The following is a 20971-nucleotide window of genomic DNA, read 5'->3' as shown; positions in this document are numbered from 1 at the left end:
CACGGTTACAGTAAGACACTTAAAATGTAAGTGAATGGGGTCAGTCCATAAACATTCAAATTCACATGCTTTCAAAAGTATATCTACAACATGTAAACTTTAGCATATACGTGTTAATGTGATTTTAGTGTGATAAAAACACTTACAAGGTTTATGGTGTTTCGTCGCCATGGCAACAAAGCTGTAATATTGAATTTCACTTTACACAGATAAGGCTAGCAAGCTATTTTAATCACACTAAAATTATGCTAACATTGAGTAATGAGTTTATGGACCAGCCCATTCACATACATTGCAACTGCCTTACTGTGAACGCATGTACAATGTACATTGTTTAACAAGAGAGGACATGTACTTTTTTTTACGGTAAATTATTGTTTAAATTATGGTAAAAACAATAATCGGTTAAATTTTATATCTTTCTTTGTTTATCACAAGACAAATGAGCACTATAATCATACAAATAAATACTATATTACATTGATTTTCTGTGTGACAAAGGTGAATTATCAGTATCCCATGTGTGTGTACACATACTGTACATATTATACATACTATTTCTTACCTTTCAAGAAGGCCTTCAACTCGGTCGAGATCAACGCCGTGCTGCTCGCCCTCCAACAACAAGGCATCGGGGACGAGCATGTGGCCCTGCTGCAGGAGCTGAACAGCAACTGCGCCACTACCATCACCCTGTTCGACCGGCCGCTTAACATCGAGGTCGGCCGCGGGGTCAAGCAGGGCGACACCATCTCGCCCAAGCTTTTCACCGCCTGCCTCGAGCATCGGCTTCAAGATCAACGGCCGCTGGCTCAATCACCTGTGCTTTGCCGACGACATCTTGCCGATAGGCTGCTCGGCAGTCGATGTACAGCAGCGGCTCGACCAGCTCAACCAGGCTGGCGCTCGGTGCGGCCTCAAAATCAATCTGGCCAAAACCAAGTGGATGCGCAACGACCAGGTGGCCGACACTACCCTTCATGTCGGCCAGCACCAGCTCCAGCAAGTCGATAGATACATCTACTTGGGCCAGGAGCTGACTACCGACCACAAGATTGGTCGAGAACTGGCACGACGACGCCGAGCCGCCTGGGTCAGCTTTGGCTCAATTGCCGAGACGGCCACGAACAGAGCCATCGACCCGGACATCAGGGCCGCCCTATTCAACAGCACCGTCCTGCCGGCCATGCTCTACGGGGCCAAGACCTGGGCAACGACAGCGGCCGACCGACAAAAGCTGGCCGTGACTGAACGCGCAATGGAGCGCCACATGGTCGGGGTTAAAAGGACCACGTCCGCAACGAGCAGCTGCGGGCCATGACCAGGGTGGCCAACGCGGTGGACCTGGCCAACAAGGCCAAGAAGCGCTGGGCTGGGCACCTGATGCGGCGGACGGACGAAAGATGGACACGCGAAGTCACCGTCTGGTTGCCGATCGACATCAAGCGGCCACGCGGGCGCCCTGCAACAGGATGGCGCGACTCGCTACGACAAGATCTGGGACACAATTGGATGGGACTCACCCAGGACCGACAGACCTGGGCAGATCGTTGTGGTCTGCGCTGACCACCTTTGGCCGGCGAAGACAGACCGATTCTGGATTCTGGATTTCTTACCTAAGGTGGTGCTGATGTGTCAGTGATTGACTAGATTTACATTTGACAAAGAAGCAACATGGAAGTCTATTAAGACTCAAAAAGTGCCTGTGAACATACATATATGTAGTTTATGTATAGCTCAATAGGTGTTTGACAGCCAGTTGCATCCCATGAAATTTCAGCGTGGAAGTAATGAATCCTATTCTACATATTTCATATAGCATAATTTTTTGGATGCATGAAAAATAAAACAATTTGACACTATCTGGGATTTTGTACATCCATTTGTTATATATATATATATACGTGCCCGGTCGCTAAAGACCCAAGGTATGTAATAGTGTTTGTCGAAACACCCATGCATTTAAGGGTCAAATATAAACAGACTTCTAGATTTTTATCAAAAAACCTACAAAATATACATACAAAACTAGAGGTCAAAATGGTAGTGTTGTGGGTGGATGCCAAGACAAGAATCTAGGCTGCAAGAATTACTTTTTCTTTTGATACACTGAATATCACCCAAGGGTATGTACTCCGACATAAAATACACAACCTTCCTCTGTAAGTAGGCCTATCACTCCCAGATTTATTAAGTAGATAAACAGTGACCACCTGATATTTATACTCATCCTGAATGTTTCCATTATAGATGTGCTGGGCTGCTAGTTAGCTGCTTTTCATTTAACAATCCATTAGCTCCGAGCTGGACTGCAGCGGAGCTTTCTATAATTAGCACTTTAATTCAACATGACTGCACACACACTGTGTTTTTTCTCATTTCCACATCAAGGAAGAGGGTTTATACAGAAGAAAAAGAAAAAAAATGAACACAAGGAATTATAAAGAAACTACATGACTCAACATCATTAGACACCTTCAATATCTCGCTCCATAAAGACATGCCACTGGAAACAGTCCTGCTGCGACCATACTCTATTGCTTCTCTTAAAGGGAGAGTTCACACAAAAATGAAAATTGTGTTATCATCTACTCACCCTTATGTCGTTCCAAACCTGTAGCCTATGACTTTCTTTTGTGGAACATAAAACGGAGATGCTATTTTGTCCATCGCATTTATTAAATAATCATCTGATCGCAGTCATTTAATCTAACTGTGGTCATTTGAGGTAACAGCGATTATTGTACACTTTAAATTCAAATCACATTTAACTGTCAAAATAAGGAAATGAAAGGCGTATTTGAATGTCTCATTCAATTGAACTCAGACCATCTCAATGAGCTGCACCGCGGACCATGGAGTTGTGATGCAAGTGGTGTCTGAGGAGGTTCGCACCAAACTCCAGCGACAATGTGAAAGTGAAGATATTAGGACAGAAATATTTTACTATTGCATAATATAAAATAATATAAATGTAATAAAAAAATATTTTTTATATTGTTTTTAATGAGCTCCAAAAACAACAGTGTAAATGTAAAATAGACCGAAACTAAATTTGACCAAAAAGAGAGACATTTGAAGTATTTCGAAATATTTAGATATTTGAAACAGTAATTTTTCTTGTCAATCTCCGTTTATAAGCCTTACAAGGAAATCATATATCCCTATATTATTATTTGATTTATACACTGATCAGCCACAACATTAAATCCACTGACAGGTGAAATTAATAACATTTATTGAGTGGTGGTGGCGGCGTAGTGGCTAAAGCACAGGGCTGTTAATCAGAAGGTCCCTGGTTCGAACCCCACGATGGTGGTCTTGCCTTGCTCAAGACCACCATTGTGCCCTTGAGCAAGGCACTTAAGTCCAGGTTGCTCCGGGGGGATTGTCCCTGTAATAAGTGCACTGTAAGTCGCTTTGGATAAAAGCGTCTGCCAAATGCATGTAAATGTAAATGTAAATGTTATTATCTCGCTACAATGGCACCTGTCAAGGGGTGGGGTATATTAGGCAGCAAGTGAACAGTCGGTTCTTGAATTTCATGTGTTGGAAAAAGGAAAAATGGGCAAGCGTAATTGTGCGTTCAGACTAGAGGCGTCGAGAGCATCAAATCAACCAGAAGTCATTAATTTTCTATGGCAGCCAGCGTGTCTTGGGCGGTGTGGGCGTCAGAGGAAAGTTCAAGTGCAGGCAACATTATGGTAATGAGCTTTGATGCGGTTCGACGGGAACCTATTGGAGTATAGAAGTGCTCCGCTCTAGCGAAGTTTAGAGAACACAACAGTGTAAACTTTGGTTCCCACCAAACATTAGTTCTGAAGACAAAATGGAGGAGAATCTGATTATTGCCGTGGCGGGTTTCCCCGTAATATATTATCTGTACCCGTTTGCTTACAGGGATATATAAAAAAAAAAAACACAATGTGTGGGCAAAGGTGTCTGAAATTGTTGGTGTGCCAGGCGAGTTGATGAAGTTTATATAATAATATATAATAATATATTTAAAGATTTCATGAGGATATACACTACTTGTGATATGTGGGGAGCGGGGAGTCTGGTCCGATCCCACAGAAGAGCTAATGTAGCACAAATTGCTGAAAAACTTGATAGAAGTGTGTAAGAACACACAGTACATCGCAGCTGGCTGCACATGGGTCAGAGTGCCCATGCTGATCCCTGTCCACCACTGAAAGTGCCTACAGTGGGCAAGTGAGAATCAGAAATGGACCACGGAGCAACGGAAGGTGGCCTGGTCTGATGAATCACGTTATCTTTTAGATCATGTGGACGGCCGGGTGCGCGTGCGCTGTTTAACCGAGGAAGAGATGGCAGCAGGATGCACTATGGGAAGAAGACAGGCCAGTGGAGGCAGTGTGAATGGTTTGAGGAACATAACGAAGTTCAAGGTATTGACTTGGACTTCAAATTCTATGGGACCAACAAGTCCAATCCACAGTGGCTCCACCTCGCAACTTACAGGACTTCAAGGATCTGCTGCTAATGTCTTGGTGCCAGATACCACAGAACAACTTCAGAGATCTTGTGGAGTCCATGCCTCGATGGGTCAGAGCTGTTTTGGTGGCACGAGGAGGACCTACACACATGATCTTGAGAAATATGACCATTTAAATGACAATTGATTGCGAAAACCCTAAAAGAGAAATAGTCAATAGAATCGCAATTATGTGTTTGACAATTAATTGTCAGCCAAATTTTATAATCGTGACAGCCCTAGTATTTTGAAATATTTCAAATATTATTATGTAAAATATGTTAATGTCATTCATATGTTTTTAAAGCCATAAAGGAAATCAAGTAAAGGATAAATATGAATAAAGGGCTTCTGAAGGTTTTTGAAGCACACATATACCTATTAAAAAGCATGACAATTTGTATGAAAATTAATCTTCATAATCGTGAGAGCCTTTAAAACTGACAATTAGTCATCATAATCGCAATTATTTGTTTTGCCAAATTTCCTAATCTTGACAGCCCTAGTCACCATTAACTTACATGTTTTTTTTTTTGGAAACAGAATGTTTACAGAGGCTGTCATTCTGCTTAACATCTTTTGTGCTCCACAGAAGAAAAAGTCCTAGAAAGTCAAGGTTTTGGAACAACATTGGGGTAAACAGGCTAATATAAAGGTATTATGAAGAAAAACAGCACCTAATCTGGATTCTCAAACCTTAATCAATTACTTGAATGTCTGCATAATGTATCAGGTCCACGTAAGGTGTACGGTCATCTTAGTTAGGCCAGAGCCTGTAACTGATATTGAAGTGCACAACAAGAACAAAGAAGAGAAAGAAAGAGAAACACAGAGGAAAAAACCTGACCTACCTTTCTGGCATAATAAAACTCTAGCTCGAGTCTGTGCCCGATTCCATTTCAAATACCCTGGGGCTTTAAGGTGTCAGAAAAAATATGGCTAACAAACTCCAAAAGCACTCTCAAAGCTTCACTCGGTGGGAACGTCTCATCCAGAACTCTGGGCTGAGGGAATTTGTCATGATATGAAAGTAAAGAAATCGTTTTGCCTCTGTGAGAACTATCAGCTCTTCAGTAAAGTAGATCAGACTCAAACAGAGCAGTGCTGTGAAACAAGTCATGAGACTCTAATAAACATCCATTTCAAATCTATTAAGAGGGTTTTTCCCATAACCTAAAAGAGTGACTTTACTGTGTCAAATAAACAAAGCTATCCTTTAAAAAATGCCCATAGTTATTGATCTTAGCTCAGTCACTACAGGAAAGATATGTGGTGGCATTGGCCATAATAATCAGCCAAAGCATCGGAGCCAAAGAAGTAAAATTCCACCCGCATTATCTGAGAACAAAAGCACAAACCCAGCAGTCTAATTCCCAGCCTTATGGCAGCTCACAGATTTAGTCTAACCCTAATAAAATCTTAAAACCCTGGTAACAGCTGCCAGACCTCTGCGTGCCCACATGGCGCTAGACGGTATTGAAGAGTGGGAGCGGAGCCAGCATGATAAGTACTTTCACATCATAAGATAAGTATTCTTATTTTGAGGATTAGATTTGTTTTGCACAAAAGAAATATATTTCTGTCCCATTAACTTCACCTTGAGCTTTTATTTTGACAGTAAATGTGCTATATATGTATTACTGATAGAAATATATATCGGCTGCTACTTGACCATTTTGTGATTATCGTGTTTGCTTGGCCGAAAAACAGAAGTGTTTACCTCATGTCATTTCCAAAATCTACCAATAGATATTCGACACTTTCTGTTGTAAAAAAAAATTTTCTTTTCATGATTATGCAAATTTGAGAAAATACTGCATCTAAAGTGTTTCAATTTAGACATTTTGTGTTCATCTGATTTTCCTTACAGAAACTTGCAGCAAATTCACCACTCATTATTTTCACAAGCAAAAATAAAAAGGTTTGCTGCAGGTTCACCATTGCCAGTGACATTTTCAAACTTCTGGAAAACATTTGTGGCATATCACAAACTCATTTGTATGTAGCCCCTTAAAGGGCAGGCCATGCTCCCTCGCTATAAGGATAAGCTTTGCGTTCTCATGCAAAACAGTTTTGAGTTCACTAGCTACAAGTTTTGCATTCCCTCGCAAAACAGATTTGCGTCCACTCGCGTACATTTTGCATCCACTCGCATAAGCGTTACCTTGCTACAAGTTTTGCGTTCCCTCGCTACATGTTTTGCGCTCCCTCGCTACACGTTTTGCGCTCCCTCGCAAAACAGATTTGCGTCCACTCACGTACGTTTTGTGTCCACTTGCATAAGCGTTCCCTCGCTACATGTTTTGCGTTCCCTCGCTGCAAGTTTTGCGCTCACTAGCTACAAGTTTTGTGTTCCACTAGCTACAACTTTTGTGTTCCCTCGCAAAACAGTTTTGTGTTCCCTCGCAAAACAGTTTTGAGTTCACTAGCTACAGGTTTTGCGTTCCCTCGCAACAAGTTTTGCGTCCACTCGCTACAAGTTTTGCGTGCCCTCGCAAATTAGCATTAACCAAGATGAATAAATGCTGTAAAAGTATTGTACATTGTTAGTTCGTGTTAACTAATGTTAACAAATGTAGTAACCTTATTTTAAAGTGTTACAACAATATTGCTATTGTAAAACCATAGTTAAACTATGGCATTTATTTGCATCGTAAAACTTTAAAAAAATTGTTTTTATAACCATAGTTTTAATTTTCCTGCATTTTCACTATGGTTTCACTATGAATATCAAGGTTAAAATATGGTTACTGCAGTAAAATCATGGTACCTTTATTGCGAGAGAACACAAAACTATTTAAAGGGGTCATGACATGAGAAACCAAATTTGCCTTGATCTTTTGGTATATAAGAGGTCTTTGTATCATTAAAAGCGTCCTGCAAGTTTAATATTTTAAGGCGTCCTCCCCATTCTAAATGAATCATTTATTTAATCAAGCTCAAAATACAGCTCGTTCTGGATTCATGGTTAGAAGTGGCGTGTCGGTTAGAAGTGGCGTACCAGCGTTTGCATATGACCGCCTCCAGCACAAGATAACTACGATTTAAGCGCCAAGACAACTACGCTCATTTCAGTATCGCCGTCGCCTCACAAGTGTTCAGTCGATGGACAGCGAGCTCTGACAGAGACTACTTATGCACAGGAAAATTACGATGCCACACAGATGTGCTGTTCCTGGCTGTGGTCAAACAAAACCTCTGAATAAGCTGCCGAAAGATCCAGGCGTCAGGGAAAAATGGATGCAGTTTATTTTTTGCGGACGTTCCAGTCACGGCAGTGTTAACTTAAGCGTTTGTTCTGTACATTTTAAGGATGACTGTTTTGAGAACAAATCTCAATATGATGCTGGCTTTGCCAGAAAACTGTTGCTCAAAGATAAGTCCGTGCCGACTATTCTGGGAACAACGACGGCGCAAACTGTAAGTAATCTATTTTAAACTTTAAACTACTTTTTAAAGCGCAATTTCATTCATTATGAATAATCACAGTGTTTTTACTTAGTTTACTTGCATATTGTTCTGGCTGGGAGCGTCAATAATTGATACATAGGCACTGGCGTTAGCCAATCATAACAGTGGGCGTTAACACTGAAGTCTTAAATGGAAACGCCCCCAAAACAGACTGTTTGAATCAGAGGATGAGAAACAGGGTGGGAAAAGGTCATAAATCACTAGATTTTAAAAGTTTTTCTTTAAAAAAAATATATTAATACTATAATTGCACCTAAGGGAACATAATAATACAATAAAAAAAACCATGTCATGACCCCTTTAAAAAAAAAATCCCACCCTGTCCTCAGAGGAGCTCCGTACATTTGCATTTAAAAATAACGATTGGGAAATTTTGCGGCAAGTTTGTCAGAACTGTTTTTTGTAAGGGTTGCTTTTGTAAAATTGTAGTATGTTTATCTGCATTTATGTCAGCCATCCTGCTCTCTAGACATCGGTATAGGTATCGGCCATTGAAAAACTCATATCAGTGGACCACTAGTTTTTATTTGACAGTTTACAATATTCCGCATCTGGTGAAACACAGTCACCTACTTTTCTGTTATCCTGTGCTGCATTTAATAACATGTATCGGTTAATAATGTTTGCAATCGTGCAAAACCATCGGATTATGAATGATTTATAAGCTTGAATTCCACCAGGTCAAAATTGACCTGTAAATGCAAAAGGAGTCTGCAGATTCTGAATGCAATAGGAGGATTAACTCAATTCTCAACAGCTCATAACTCAATAAGACTCCATAAAGATTGTTTTGAGGATCTTGGCTGCACAATATTTACATTATTGGGCCATAAACCAATGAGAGGAAATTAAACTAACAGGTTGTCAGATGTCAGTCAATGGGTTCAGCATAACCAGTTGACGGAAAAGATTTTAAAGCCAACAGGAATTAGTATCAACAGCAAACTACATTCATAGACCACTATCTTCTTAACAGCCATGACATTGTTACCCCTATTTACCCACACCTTAAAGTAAATGATTCACAAATGCCACTTCCAAACACTTTAGCCCATTAAAACACCAAAACCTCATGTACTATCGTACACATTTCACCAAAAAGTACTTCGAAAAATCTCAATTAAAATTTCGTCTTAATTCCAAACAAGCCTAACATTACACATCAGACATAAGACATTGCTGTTGGACTATAAAAATGGTCTACTGATTTAACATTTGTTTTAGTCACGCCTGAACTGTTGCCGTTTTGCACAGATGGTCATCCATTACCAAAGCAGAGCCACTGGACACATTAAATGCTATTATTTTCCTTCATGAATAAAATGTGCGATGAGGTATGACCTGCACAGATGGGTTATGAGTAAAACAGCTGATTTGAAACAACAAATGATTAACTCCCACATACAAATAGCCAGCAGCACCCCAAATACCAACTGTCACACATCTGCTCTCAAATTCATACATAAGCTTTTATTTGCCAATAACATCTGAGTAGCCCAACTCAAAATATCTAGTAGGGCTGGGCAAAAAAAAAATTGATTAACTGTATTTTTAAATTTGGTTCGATATCAAATCTCAAAAGCCATAGATCAATCTTTTACTTTTTGTGCAATCCTCCACTACAATAACCAAGTTTCCATCCACTTTTTGTGCTGTTCTGTTATCAACAAAGTAGAAATGCATAAAAAAAGTTTGCAAAATTTGCTGTCTCCTGCTCATTTTCATTCAAATGGCCTTTTAACCAAATAAAGTGCGCGCGTAATGAACACTTACGCACACAAAAAAAACCACTTAAATTTTTTTTTTATTGCTATATGTTAGGGTTGAAGTCTGTTCCCCCTATGTTTCCCCTTAATGTTAGGGTCGAAGTCTGTTCCCCCCTGTGTTTCCGCTTAAGGTTAGGGTCGAAGTCTGTTCCCCCTATGTTTCCGCTTAAGGTTAGGGTCGAATTCTGTTCCCCCTATGTTTCCCCTTAAGGTTAGGGTCGAAGTCTGTTCCCCCTTAAGGTTAGGGTCGAATTCTGTTCCCCTATGTTTCCCCTTAAGGTTAGGGTCGAATTCTGTTCCCCTATGTTTCCCCTTAAGGTTAGGGTTGAAGTCTGTTCCCCTATGTTTCCGCTTAAGGTTAGGGTCGAATTCTGTTCCCCTATGTTTCCCCTTAAGGTTAGGGTCGAAGTCTGTTCCCCTATGTTTCCCTTAAGGTTAGGGTCGAATTCTGTTCCCCTATGTTTCCCCTTAAGGTTAGGGTCGAAGTCTGTTCCCCTATGTTTCCCCTTAAGGTTAGGGTTGAAGTCTGTTCCCCTATGTTTCCCTTAAGGTTAGGGTCGAAGTCTGTTCCCCCTATGTTTCCGCTTAAGGTTAGGGTCGAAGTCTGTTCCCCTATGTTTCCCCTTAAGGTTAGGGTCGAAGTCTGTTCCCCTATGTTTCCCCTTAAGGTTAGGGTCGAATTCTGTTCCCCTATGTTTCCCTTAAGGTTAGGGTCGAAGTCTGTTCCCCTATGTTTCCCCTTAAGGTTAGGGTTGAAGTCTGTTCCCCTATGTTTCCCCTTAAGGTTAGGGTCGAAGTCTGTTCCCCTATGTTTCCCCTTAAGGTTAGTGTCGAAGTCTGTTCCCCTATGTTTCCCCTTAAGGTTAGGGTCGAAGTCTGTTCCCCTATGTTTCCCCTTAAGGTTAGGGTCGAAGTCTGTTCCCCTATGTTTCCGCTTAAGGTTAGGGTCGAAGTCTGTTCCCCTATGTTTCCCTTAAGGTTAGTGTCGAAGTCTGTTCCCCTATGTTTCCCCTTAAGGTTAGGGTCGAAGTCTGTTCCCCTATGTTTCCCCTTAAGGTTAGGGTCGAAGTCTGTTCCCCTATGTTTCCCTTAAGGTTAGGGTCGAAGTCTGTTCCCCCTATGTTTCCCCTTAAGGTTAGGGTCGAAGTCAGTTCCCCCATATGTTTCCCCTTAAGGTTAGTGTCGAAGTCTGTTCCCCCTATGTTTCCCCTTAATGTTAGGGTCGAAGTCTGTTCCCCCTATGTTTCCCCTTAAGGTTAGGGTCGAAGTCTGTTCCCCATATGTTTCCCCTTAAGGTTAGGGTCGAAGTCTGTTCCCCCCTATGTTTCCCCTTAAGGTTAGGGTCGAAGTCTGTTCCCCCTTAAGGTTAGGGTCGAATTCTGTTCCCCCTATGTTTCCCCTTAAGGTTAGGGTCGAAGTCTGTTCCCCCTATGTTTCCCCTTAAGGTTAGGGTCGAAGTCTGTTCCCCCTATGTTTCCCCTTAAGGTTAGGGTCGAATTCTGTTCCCCCTATGTTTCCCCTTAAGGTTAGGGTCGAAGTCTGTTCCCCCTATGTTTCCCCTTAAGGTTAGGGTCGAATTCTGTTCCCCCTATGTTTCCCCTTAAGGTTAGGGTTGAAGTCTGTTCCCCCTATGTTTCCCCTTAAGGCATAGGTCGGCAACCCGCGGCTCTAGAGCCGCATGCGGCTCTTAAGCGCCGCCCTAGTGGCTCCCTGGAGCTTTTTCAAAAATATGAAAATGGAAAAAAAAATTTTTAATAGAATTTCTGCAGGAGGAAAAACATGACAAACATTCTTAAAGTTTTTCAACGTTGTAAAATTTGTGTAATAAATATTTAATTTCAACATTTCTGTCAACGAAGAATTTACGTCATAGACTGCGACACACGTTTCTGTCAGATCGGCGTGACAAACAAACAAACAAACCGGCGGGTGTGTCATGGGCCATGGATCCCAAGGGAAAAAAGAGAAAGATAGCTGAGGAGAACAGAGGATTCAACAGTTCTTGGACCGAATCATTTGCTTTCATTGCCAATGCGGAGGGATTGCCTGCATGTTTGCTTTGTAATGAGAAGTTGTCAAATAACAAAAGAGTAATGTGGAAAGACATTTCCAGGGAAAGCATGCTACATTTGCAGTCAAGTACCCAGTTGGGAGTGAGAGAAAAAGTGCGATTGCATTACTTCTGGAGAAATTAGAGGAGCGCAAAGATAAATTTAAGAAGTGGATTGCATCTCCAAACTCCGTGGCATTTGCTAAAGAGATGGGGACAATGCACAGAAATCGAAGTTAGGCTGTATTATTTTTGTCAAGGGCATGACTGGGCTGCTTTTATGTTTTTAGTGCGTTTTACACTGTTTTAATGCATGTTTTATGCATGTTTTAAAGACTTTTCCAGTTCGTTTCAAAAGGCTGCTGTTTTATTGCACTGTCTGTTGCCAAGATAAGGGGGGAAAGAGAAGAGGATTGTATTGTAGCTTATTGTATTATTGAGGATTGAAGAGGACTGCATTTTATTTCCATGGGGAGGTCTGAAATTACAGGTGGCCTATGCACGTTGCACATTTTGTTGTTGTTTCGAATACTAAAGTAAAAATGACATCAAAAATCTGATTTCTTTATTGTATTTCTTTAATTTCATAAATGCAAGGAAACATAAAACATTAAAATTATAATGGAAGTGAAACTTAAAGCACCACCGTACAGTAGATTAGTCACGTGGTGCGTCATTCTCTCCAGGATGCGCTGCAGGGAACATAAACATTTAATCATGAATGCTCATTATGTATTTGTAGCCTACTTATCATTTTGATACTAGGTGGCAAACAAAGCTAATATAACACTTACAGCATGTGTTGCATTCATTATAAGGGTTATATAAGACTTTTAATTTTTTGCGGCTCCAGACAGATGTTTTTTTTTTTTTTTGTCCAATATGGCTCTTTCAACGTTTTGGGTTACCGACCACTGCCTTAAGGTTAGGGTCGAAGTCTCTTCCCCCCTATGTTTCCGCTTAAGGTTAGTGTCGAAGTCTGTTCCCCCTATGTTTCCCCTTAAGGTTAGGGTCGAAGTCTGTTCCCCCTATGTTTCCCCTTAAGGTTAGGGTCGAAGTCTGTTCCCCCTGTTTAATGTTTAACGGCGTTACGGGGAACACTAACCTAGGGGAAACAGACTTTGACACAACACCTGCATTACCTCCGATGATTGACCATTTTGTGATTATCGTGTTTGCTTGGCCGAAAAACACTTTCTGTTTATTTATTTATTTCAAAAGGTGACGTTTCATAAGTCAAGCTAAATGCAAGATCATCGTTTCGGTTTACTATGCACCTCTAAGATATTGAGAATGCTCTCTGAAAAGAACGGAGATTAATTCTTGTTTATTATTTTGTTGCAAAGAAAGTTGAAGCAGCATTTTCCCAGCATCTTTCTGCACTCTGTAGGTTTTGAAAAGTTTGTGGAGGCATGTCAAGACGGCGCCAAGGTCTGTCCTGTCAGCGCCTGATTTAATTAATTCTGCCAGTGCAACAGTGTGTGGATAAACGATGGCAAAATTTGATACATTTCCAAACAAATGAGTTTATGAAAATTTTTATTATTTATAATAATATTTCTACATTTATTGCCAGCCTGTAATATAAAGCATCATAATGTAGTATAATTGCATAGCTAAAATAGCTGGAAGTGGTTTAAACCAAAAGTGGTCCACATGCATGGTTGATAATGGCGGCACCCCTGTTTTGCTGAAAAATAATGTGGATACCCTGTCTGTTCTCTACAATCAGTTGTTGATCATAAACAAACAAAAAAAAAATAAACATTTAATTGCAATCAGGCATAGCACCTGAAGCCATTCAAGTCTCTCACATTAGCATGCACTAATTTAAAGACGCTGTTTACAGAAATGCCGGGTTTCCTTAAAGAGACAGTACCAGTTTTTAGCATGTGTTTCAACAAATCAATCTAAATACCTGTAAATAGTACTAATTATGCAATTAAACAATGCAAATATAACTAAATATAATATATGCAATATAATATTTATTGGTTAAATATATAGATTTTTTCATTTTAAAAATGCTAAAATGTGACCAAAATTATAAAAAAATTATTATAAAATATAATTAGTCAAATTAATGAAGGTCCCCTGTATAATTCATAGCATATGTCTGTAGATAATTAATTTAATATGCAAGCAAAAGGGACATTATAACTAAAATATACCTATCGATATCAATATCGAATCGGAATTGAATCAGGAAATCTGTATCGATAACCAGCTCTAATATCTGGTGTCTGATATTTAAGTGTATACAAGTCTGACACTCGAATATCAGACACACAATGGCATGTTCTGATCTTATCAATAATATCAGACTCAAAACATCACAGAGAAAACAAATATGAAGAACATATGATCAAGATCAGATCATAGCATCAGACTTGTATAACATAATGGAATTCTAGAGACTTCCAAAATGAGATTTCCAAAATGAGATCAGATCATTCTGGAGTCTGATATTATTGATCAGATCTGGTCAGTGTGTGTCTGATATTATTGATCAGATCTGGTCAGTGTGTGTCTGATATTATTGATCAGATCTGGTCAGTGTGTGTCTGATATTATTGATCAGATCTGGTCAGTGTGTGTCTGATATTATTGATCAGATCTGGTCAGTGTGTGTCTGATATTATTGATCAGATCTGGTCAGTGTGTGTATGATATTATTGATCAGATCTGGTCAGTGTGTGTATGATATTATTGATCAGATCAGTGTGTTCCTAATATTACAGATCAGATCAGGTCAGTGTGTTCCTAATATTACTGATCAGATCAGGTCAGTGTGTGTGTCTGATATTATTGATCAGATCTGGTCAGTGTGTCTGACATTACTGATCAGATCTGGTCAGTGTGTGTCTGATATTATTGATCAGATCTGGTCAGTGTGTATGATATTATTGATCAGATCAGTGTGTTCCTAATATTACAGATCAGATCAGGTCAGTGTGTGTGTCTGATATTATTGATCAGATCTGGTCAGTGTGTGTCTGATATTATTGATCAGATCAGGTCAGTGTGTATGATATTATTGATCAGATCAGTGTGTTCCTAATATTACTGATCAGATCAGGTCAGTGTGTCTGATATTATTTACCAGATCAGGTCAGTGTGTTCCTAATATTACTGATCATATCAGGTAAGTGTGTGTCTGATATTATTGATCAGATCCGTGCAATGCATCCTTTAAATCACAAACTTCTATATATTCCCTGTAGTGCTTAAGACTCATATACTACAAATCACACATATTCAATCCAAATGCTTAAATTATAAAACATAGAGCATTATTATGACTCAAATCAGACATATATTAGTGATAAACAACAATATTTTCCACCATCTGTTTGTGTTTGATGTTAGCCGCTGCTAACCAACCCGCTAACGGACGACACTATCGTTATTTTTACTTTACCTCAGTATAAATCCATTACATCACACGTCAGTCCTCATAAACTGCGGTCCTTTAGCTTGTCCACGGTGTCGGTAACGGATAGAAACGGCCCGGTAAACGGCTGCTGAATACACTCCGTCTCTGAATCTGAGGTGCAGCAAAACGCATACGCGCTCACGCAGTCAGCAGCGACGCCGGTGCGCGTGCGCGATCGAATGCTTGGAAAGCGGACACGCGCGCGACGTTTCTGTTCAGTGCACGCGCGTGCTTCCATCTAGCGCTTAGAACGGAGGGTGACGATGTCTGTTTACATTTATTTCTGGTACATTTTGGCAAAATATCCGCCTGGAATGCTAAAAAAAAAAAAAAATGAAAGTGTTGACATACATGTCTTTTACGTTTTATATATACAATATAGACACAGGTATGGTGGATAAAAAAAGAGTTTTAAACATGTTTGTTTAGCTCCAGGCCTGTGGGTGGCAGTATAAACGCTGTTTGTTTGTTTTCTCTCTTGCAGAAGAAAAGCCTTCATGTGTTTGAAATGTTTCCCTGGAGAGAAAACAAATGCCCACGTTTCTATTTATCAGTTATTACCAGGAGGAACAGCACCAAAAGGGTTTAAGCAGGTATAAGTGTTTGTATGCAAACATATATAATTTCTGCATGATAAGAAGCGTCTTAAAGGGGAAAATAAACTAATAGCAGTGACACAGTTACATTAAAAGTCCAGCAAATCAGTGCCAGATTATATTTCATATTAAATATACATTGAATATGCAACATGTAACATTTTGAATAAGATTCAAATAAAGTTTTGGCATTGTGGTTTCAATAATAAACATTAATTATACAAATTATTCTAATGTGTGGATGGAATTTTGTGCTAAATGAATACTATTGTTAAGAAAATGCATTGTTAATTATGATGGCCTATCTTATACAATTAATTAAATCTTACAATTATAAATTATTTATTTTTTTTTTTTGCACTTGAACCATGGTAGCATCATGTTATTCTCAAGTATTCTAAAGAAATTCTACATTGAACGTTGATGCTCCACCAGCAAATTAAACCAAAAAGAAAGAGAATGGCATCTGACCAAAAAGTGATGTGATGGATTTGACAGTCCAGCTCTTGATTTACTCCTAACAGATCTGTCAAAGGTCAACAACAGCACAGAGAGAGAGAGAGAGAGAGAGTGTCAGAAGACTGTTCCAGTGGCTCGTTCATCCGGCTCAAGCCAAAATCTTCTTCAGGTATGAAATTGCACAAACACAAAGGTTGACCACAGACGCAGAACACGTTGCCAAGCGATGGCAGAGCGATGAGGGACGGCTGGGGGAGAATGATTGCAATCAGCCGGGCGAGGTTCACATACTTTTTCTTGCCACTATAATTATGATTAGAACTGTCGCTTATATCACTCTGTGGTCTCTTTCTACACTCATAATAAAATAACTTGAACTCAAATCAATATTTCATGTCCATTTATAAAAAAAATGGTGATATAATGTGCAGTATCCATTACATTGCTCCTTATATAAACAATGTTCACATGGTGCTTTGCAGAATCTTTATACATGTACACACTTGCATGCTACTATGACTACTTATATATTCAGTTGTAGGTGTAAAAAAAAAAAAAACATGACTTTCTTACCATTAGTAGTTGAGAAAATATCATGAACATGTTACAAATGTGTTATTATGCTGTTGTGCAAGAATTCTTAATTGAAATAGCTGTCATGTCAATATATGTAATACTTCTGTAAAGGATCGATGTATGTTTAACTATGGAAGTTTGAAGTTAGCATTTATTGACAGATGTTATTGTTTGTTGTCAGAGTGGATGTTCCCTCAGAATGCTCAATCCTCAAGCGTTCTCTTCGACTGTATGACAAGTGCTCTCCATTCTTCAAAAGTTCGGCAGTATGGCTGGCGCAAACGTGTATGTGAATAGTACTGATATCAAAATAACATTATTTATCTTATTAGATGAATTTATTATAATCATTTTGAAGATTGGATCGCCATGTGCTTGTGAATCTCTATCTTATTGCACTGAAGGTCATCTTTTATGGTTTGTACATTGAACATAAACAAAACCAAACAATAGCACACTCGTCAGTGGAGCTTCCTGGATCCACTTGCAGACCGACACACGACCACGCCCCCCCATGCCATAGACACCAAGATTCCTCACATGCAAATTAACATGTGGAAGTGTTGGCCAAGCTTGTTAGCAAGAACGCTTCTAGATTCAGCAGAACCAAAAATAATCATTTCAGTCTTATCATTGTTTAGCTGGAGAAAGTTACTCGATAACCACTTTTTATGTATTCAATACATTCCAAGAGAGGTTGAACAGAATCACCTGATTTAAATGGCAGATAAAGTTGTGTATTTCTGCAGAATAAAGAAAGTTATACACATCTGGGATGGCATGAGGGTGAGAAAATGACTGGGTGAACTATCCCTTTACAAAAACGTGCACAAAAAAAACAAACTGTAAAGTTTCTATTTTTGTCGAACTCATTCACATGTATCACCTTGCCTGCTGAAAAATAAAAACCAAACATCTTAACAGAACTAAATGGAAACTTTATTGTGCCAACATCCTTTGAATCAGGGACACAGTAGTGGAACAGACAGTATACACATTCGGACAGTGAACTGGGCAGAGGGTCCAATAAATAGCACTGCAGGGACAATCTCACTTCCAGGTGTACTGCTCACTGGGCTTTAGTTCCCTAAAATCAAAGTTTGAGATTAAGAAATATAATTCATTTAGCAAGATGCACCATAGTTTTAAAATTCCTTTATATAAAGAGAGATCACCTGCTGTATAAAGCACTCTTGTTCCTGAATGCTGTGAGTTTCTGATCGTTCCGTCTGTCCAGGTAAACCCCGATGACAAAACCCAGAGGGACCAAAATATTGACCCAATGCTCACGAATCGCTGCAGCAAAGTTCACCATGATGCCTGCAATTAAAGAAAAGACAGAAATGAAGTTGGACGATTTCATTGCATTTCACATTATTCTGCTTTCTTAGTTTTAAAGGATTAAATAAGCAATACATGAACATACGGCACTATGTCAATGTTGCCGTCATGGAAATATCTGCATTTCTACCTGTATCTTTATCTATCTATCTATCTATCTATCTATCTATCTATGAAAAAGATGGTGCCGCGGTGGCACCAATCAGTTTCACCAGGGATGAACTGCTGTATATTTGGCAGAGAATACCTGATCATTTTTTGCCAGTGTTTGATTATTCTGACGTTGTAGTCGACATCTTATTTGGAGGCGCAGCAGTGCTCTACAAGTGCTCCAAGAGACACAAGCGAGGGAAGCACACCGGCACGTTTGTGAAGCTTCGTCAATGTGACTTTAGGACTCCACTGCCGAGTATTCATCTGGCGGATGTCCGCTCCATCAACAACAAAATGGAAAAACTGCTTCTGCTAACTCAAACAAATAAGGATTTTTCTAACTGAATACTACGTTTTTGAACGGTACAAGAACAGTTTTTACCCACAGGCCATTTACCACATGAACGGTTAAACTGCCGTCAGGACTCCCATAGTGTAATAATGTATAAATATGTCATGTGCATATGTAAATTCACTCATATTTAATTCAATAACTGTACATACCCCTACCTTGCACATATATTACTAGAAGTTGACCGATATATCGGTTTTGCCGATTAATCGGCACCAATAACAGATTTCTGGAACTATCCGTTATTGGCAAAAATCCACACACCACAGATTTCATATTAGCAAACTATAGTTTTGGCAAGTTGATTAGGACATCTACTTTGTCAATTCAATTTTATTTGTATAGCACCTTTCACAACACACATCGTTTCAAAGCAGCTTTGCGGAAGATCAGGCATTTACAGATGATAAAACTATAATGCCTATAATGTCGATGAATCATCATTGTGTAATTAGATAAAATACGATTGTTAATCGTGTTTAAAACAAAAAAGTAATTAAATAATAATTGTATTAATAACCCCAGTGAGCAAGCTGAATGCGACTGTGGCAAGGAACACAAAACTCCATAAGATGTAGATTAATGGAGAAAAATAACCTTGGGAGAAACCAGACTCACTGTGGGGGCCAGTTCCCCTCTGACTAACATCATGAATATAATGTAAATTTAACCATGACAGAACAACAGCAAAGGACCTTGTGAAGATGCTGGAGGAAACAAGTAGACGAGTATCTATATCCACAGTAAAATGAGTCCTATATCGTCATAACCTTAAAAGCTGCTCAGCAAGGAAGAAGCCACTGCTCCAAAACTGCCATAAAAAGCCAGACTACAGTTTGCAAGTGCACATGGGTACAAAGATCTTACTTTTTGGAGAAATGTCCTCTGGTCTAATTAAACAAAAAATTAACTGTTTGGCCATAATGACCATTGCTATGTTTGAAGGAAAAAGGGTGAGGCTTGCAAGCCGAAAAACACCATCCCAACCGTGACACATGGGGGTGGCAGAATCATGTTGTGGGGGTGTTTGCTGCATGAGGGACTGGTACACTTCACAAAATAGATGCCATCATAAGTAAAATGATGTAGATATATTGAAGCAACATCATTAAGACATCAGCCAGGGAGTTAAATCTCAGTCACAAATGGGTCTTCCAAATGGACAATGACCACAAGCATACCTCCTAAGTTGTGGCAAAATGGCTTAAGGACAACAAAGTCAAGGTATTGGAGTGGGCATCACAAAGTTCTGACCTCAATTCGATAGAAAATTTGTGGGCAGAACAGAAAACGCATGTGCGAGCAAGGAGGTCAACAAACCTGACTCAGTTACACCAGTGCTGTCTGGAGGAATGGGCCAATATTCCAGCAACTTATTGTGAGAAGCTTGTGGAAGGATACTCAAAAAGTTTGACCCAAGTTAAACAATGTAAAGGCAATACTACCAAATACTAACAAAGTGTATGTAAGCTTATGACCCACTGGGAATGTGATTAAATAAATCATTCTCACATTTCACATTCTTAAAATAAAGCAGTGATCCTAACTGACCTAAGACATGGAATGTTTTCTACGATTAAATGTCAGGAATTGTGAAAAACTGAGTTTAAATGTATTTGGCTAAGGTGTATGTAAACGTTTTTCTATCTATCTATCTAAACATCTATCTCTCTCTCTCTCTCTCTCTCTCTCTCTCTCTCATGAGCAAATCTTTATAACACAAACTTACAGACTCTAACATAACGCAAAAAATGTATAATGTACAAATATATCGCAAAAATGCCACTGAAGTAAAAAAAAGCATAAAATATAATTACGTTTATATAATAATTTGTGTATATTTATGTGAAGGTGACTGTTCTAGGCCTACGTCTGCACAATTCCTCCGACAAACATGTGGATTTCATTTAAATTACTAGCACAGAAAGCTTGTATATAATCTTAATTAAATATTCAAAATGAATTATCCCTTAGTAAACATAAAATACGTTTGTCGATTAAATAAATGTGGATTTTAAACTAATTTACCTTCTGTGTGTTACGAGCACAGCAGCATTAGCCGGTCAGAGATTACAGGACTTTACCAAACGTCATCACGTCTGTTTAACGTCAGGGTTATTAATAGTTTTGTTGCATTTTAAGTATTTTCTAAAATTGGTAAAATCATGTATACAGGTTTTATCGAGTTATGAAATAAGTAAATAATTATTGAAACGTTCTCATAGATTTTAATTACGTAAATCAGCACGCTTTGCGCTTTACTACCTCCCTAGTCC

At 39.2% G+C, this 20971-nt stretch overlaps 2 protein-coding genes across 2 annotated transcripts in view; both read right to left on the bottom strand.

Annotated features, from left to right (window-relative positions):
• The window catches only part of LOC127621622 (exostosin-like 3), a 38279-nt gene extending 22930 nt beyond the window's left edge, over positions 1–15349 (bottom strand). The window contains exon 1 of the mRNA XM_052095300.1: positions 15204–15349. The gene's annotated coding sequence lies outside the window, so the exon portion shown is untranslated. The remainder of the gene's footprint in view (positions 1–15203) is intronic.
• Positions 15350–17766: 2417 nt separating this feature from the next.
• On the bottom strand, positions 17767–20878 carry LOC127621629 (NADH dehydrogenase [ubiquinone] 1 beta subcomplex subunit 1-like). The gene is made up of 3 exons (XM_052095306.1): positions 20724–20878; positions 18025–18169; positions 17767–17936 (listed from the first exon to the last, which is right to left on the bottom strand). The coding sequence occupies exons 2-3, from the start codon at positions 18162–18164 to the stop codon at positions 17900–17902; spliced, it is 177 nt and encodes a 58-aa protein (XP_051951266.1). The 5' UTR covers positions 18165–18169; positions 20724–20878; the 3' UTR covers positions 17767–17899.
• Between the last annotated feature and the right edge of the window lie 93 nt (positions 20879–20971).

The sequence above is a fragment of the Xyrauchen texanus genome, chromosome 28 (assembly GCF_025860055.1).
Source record: "Xyrauchen texanus isolate HMW12.3.18 chromosome 28, RBS_HiC_50CHRs, whole genome shotgun sequence".
Classification (NCBI taxonomy): domain Eukaryota; kingdom Metazoa; phylum Chordata; class Actinopteri; order Cypriniformes; family Catostomidae; genus Xyrauchen; species Xyrauchen texanus.
Note: the sequence above shows the minus strand (reverse complement) of the source record. Positions and strands in the feature narration are given on the sequence as shown.

Coding starts and splice junctions, on each gene's coding strand:
- LOC127621629 (XM_052095306.1), bottom strand. CDS start 18,164: ATGGTGAACTTTGCTGCAGCGATTCGTGAGCATTGGGTCAATATTTTG. Junction 17,937..18,024: donor AAGAGTGCTTTATACAGCAG/GTGATCTCTCTT, acceptor CTTTGATTTTAG/GGAACTAAAGCCCAGTGAGC.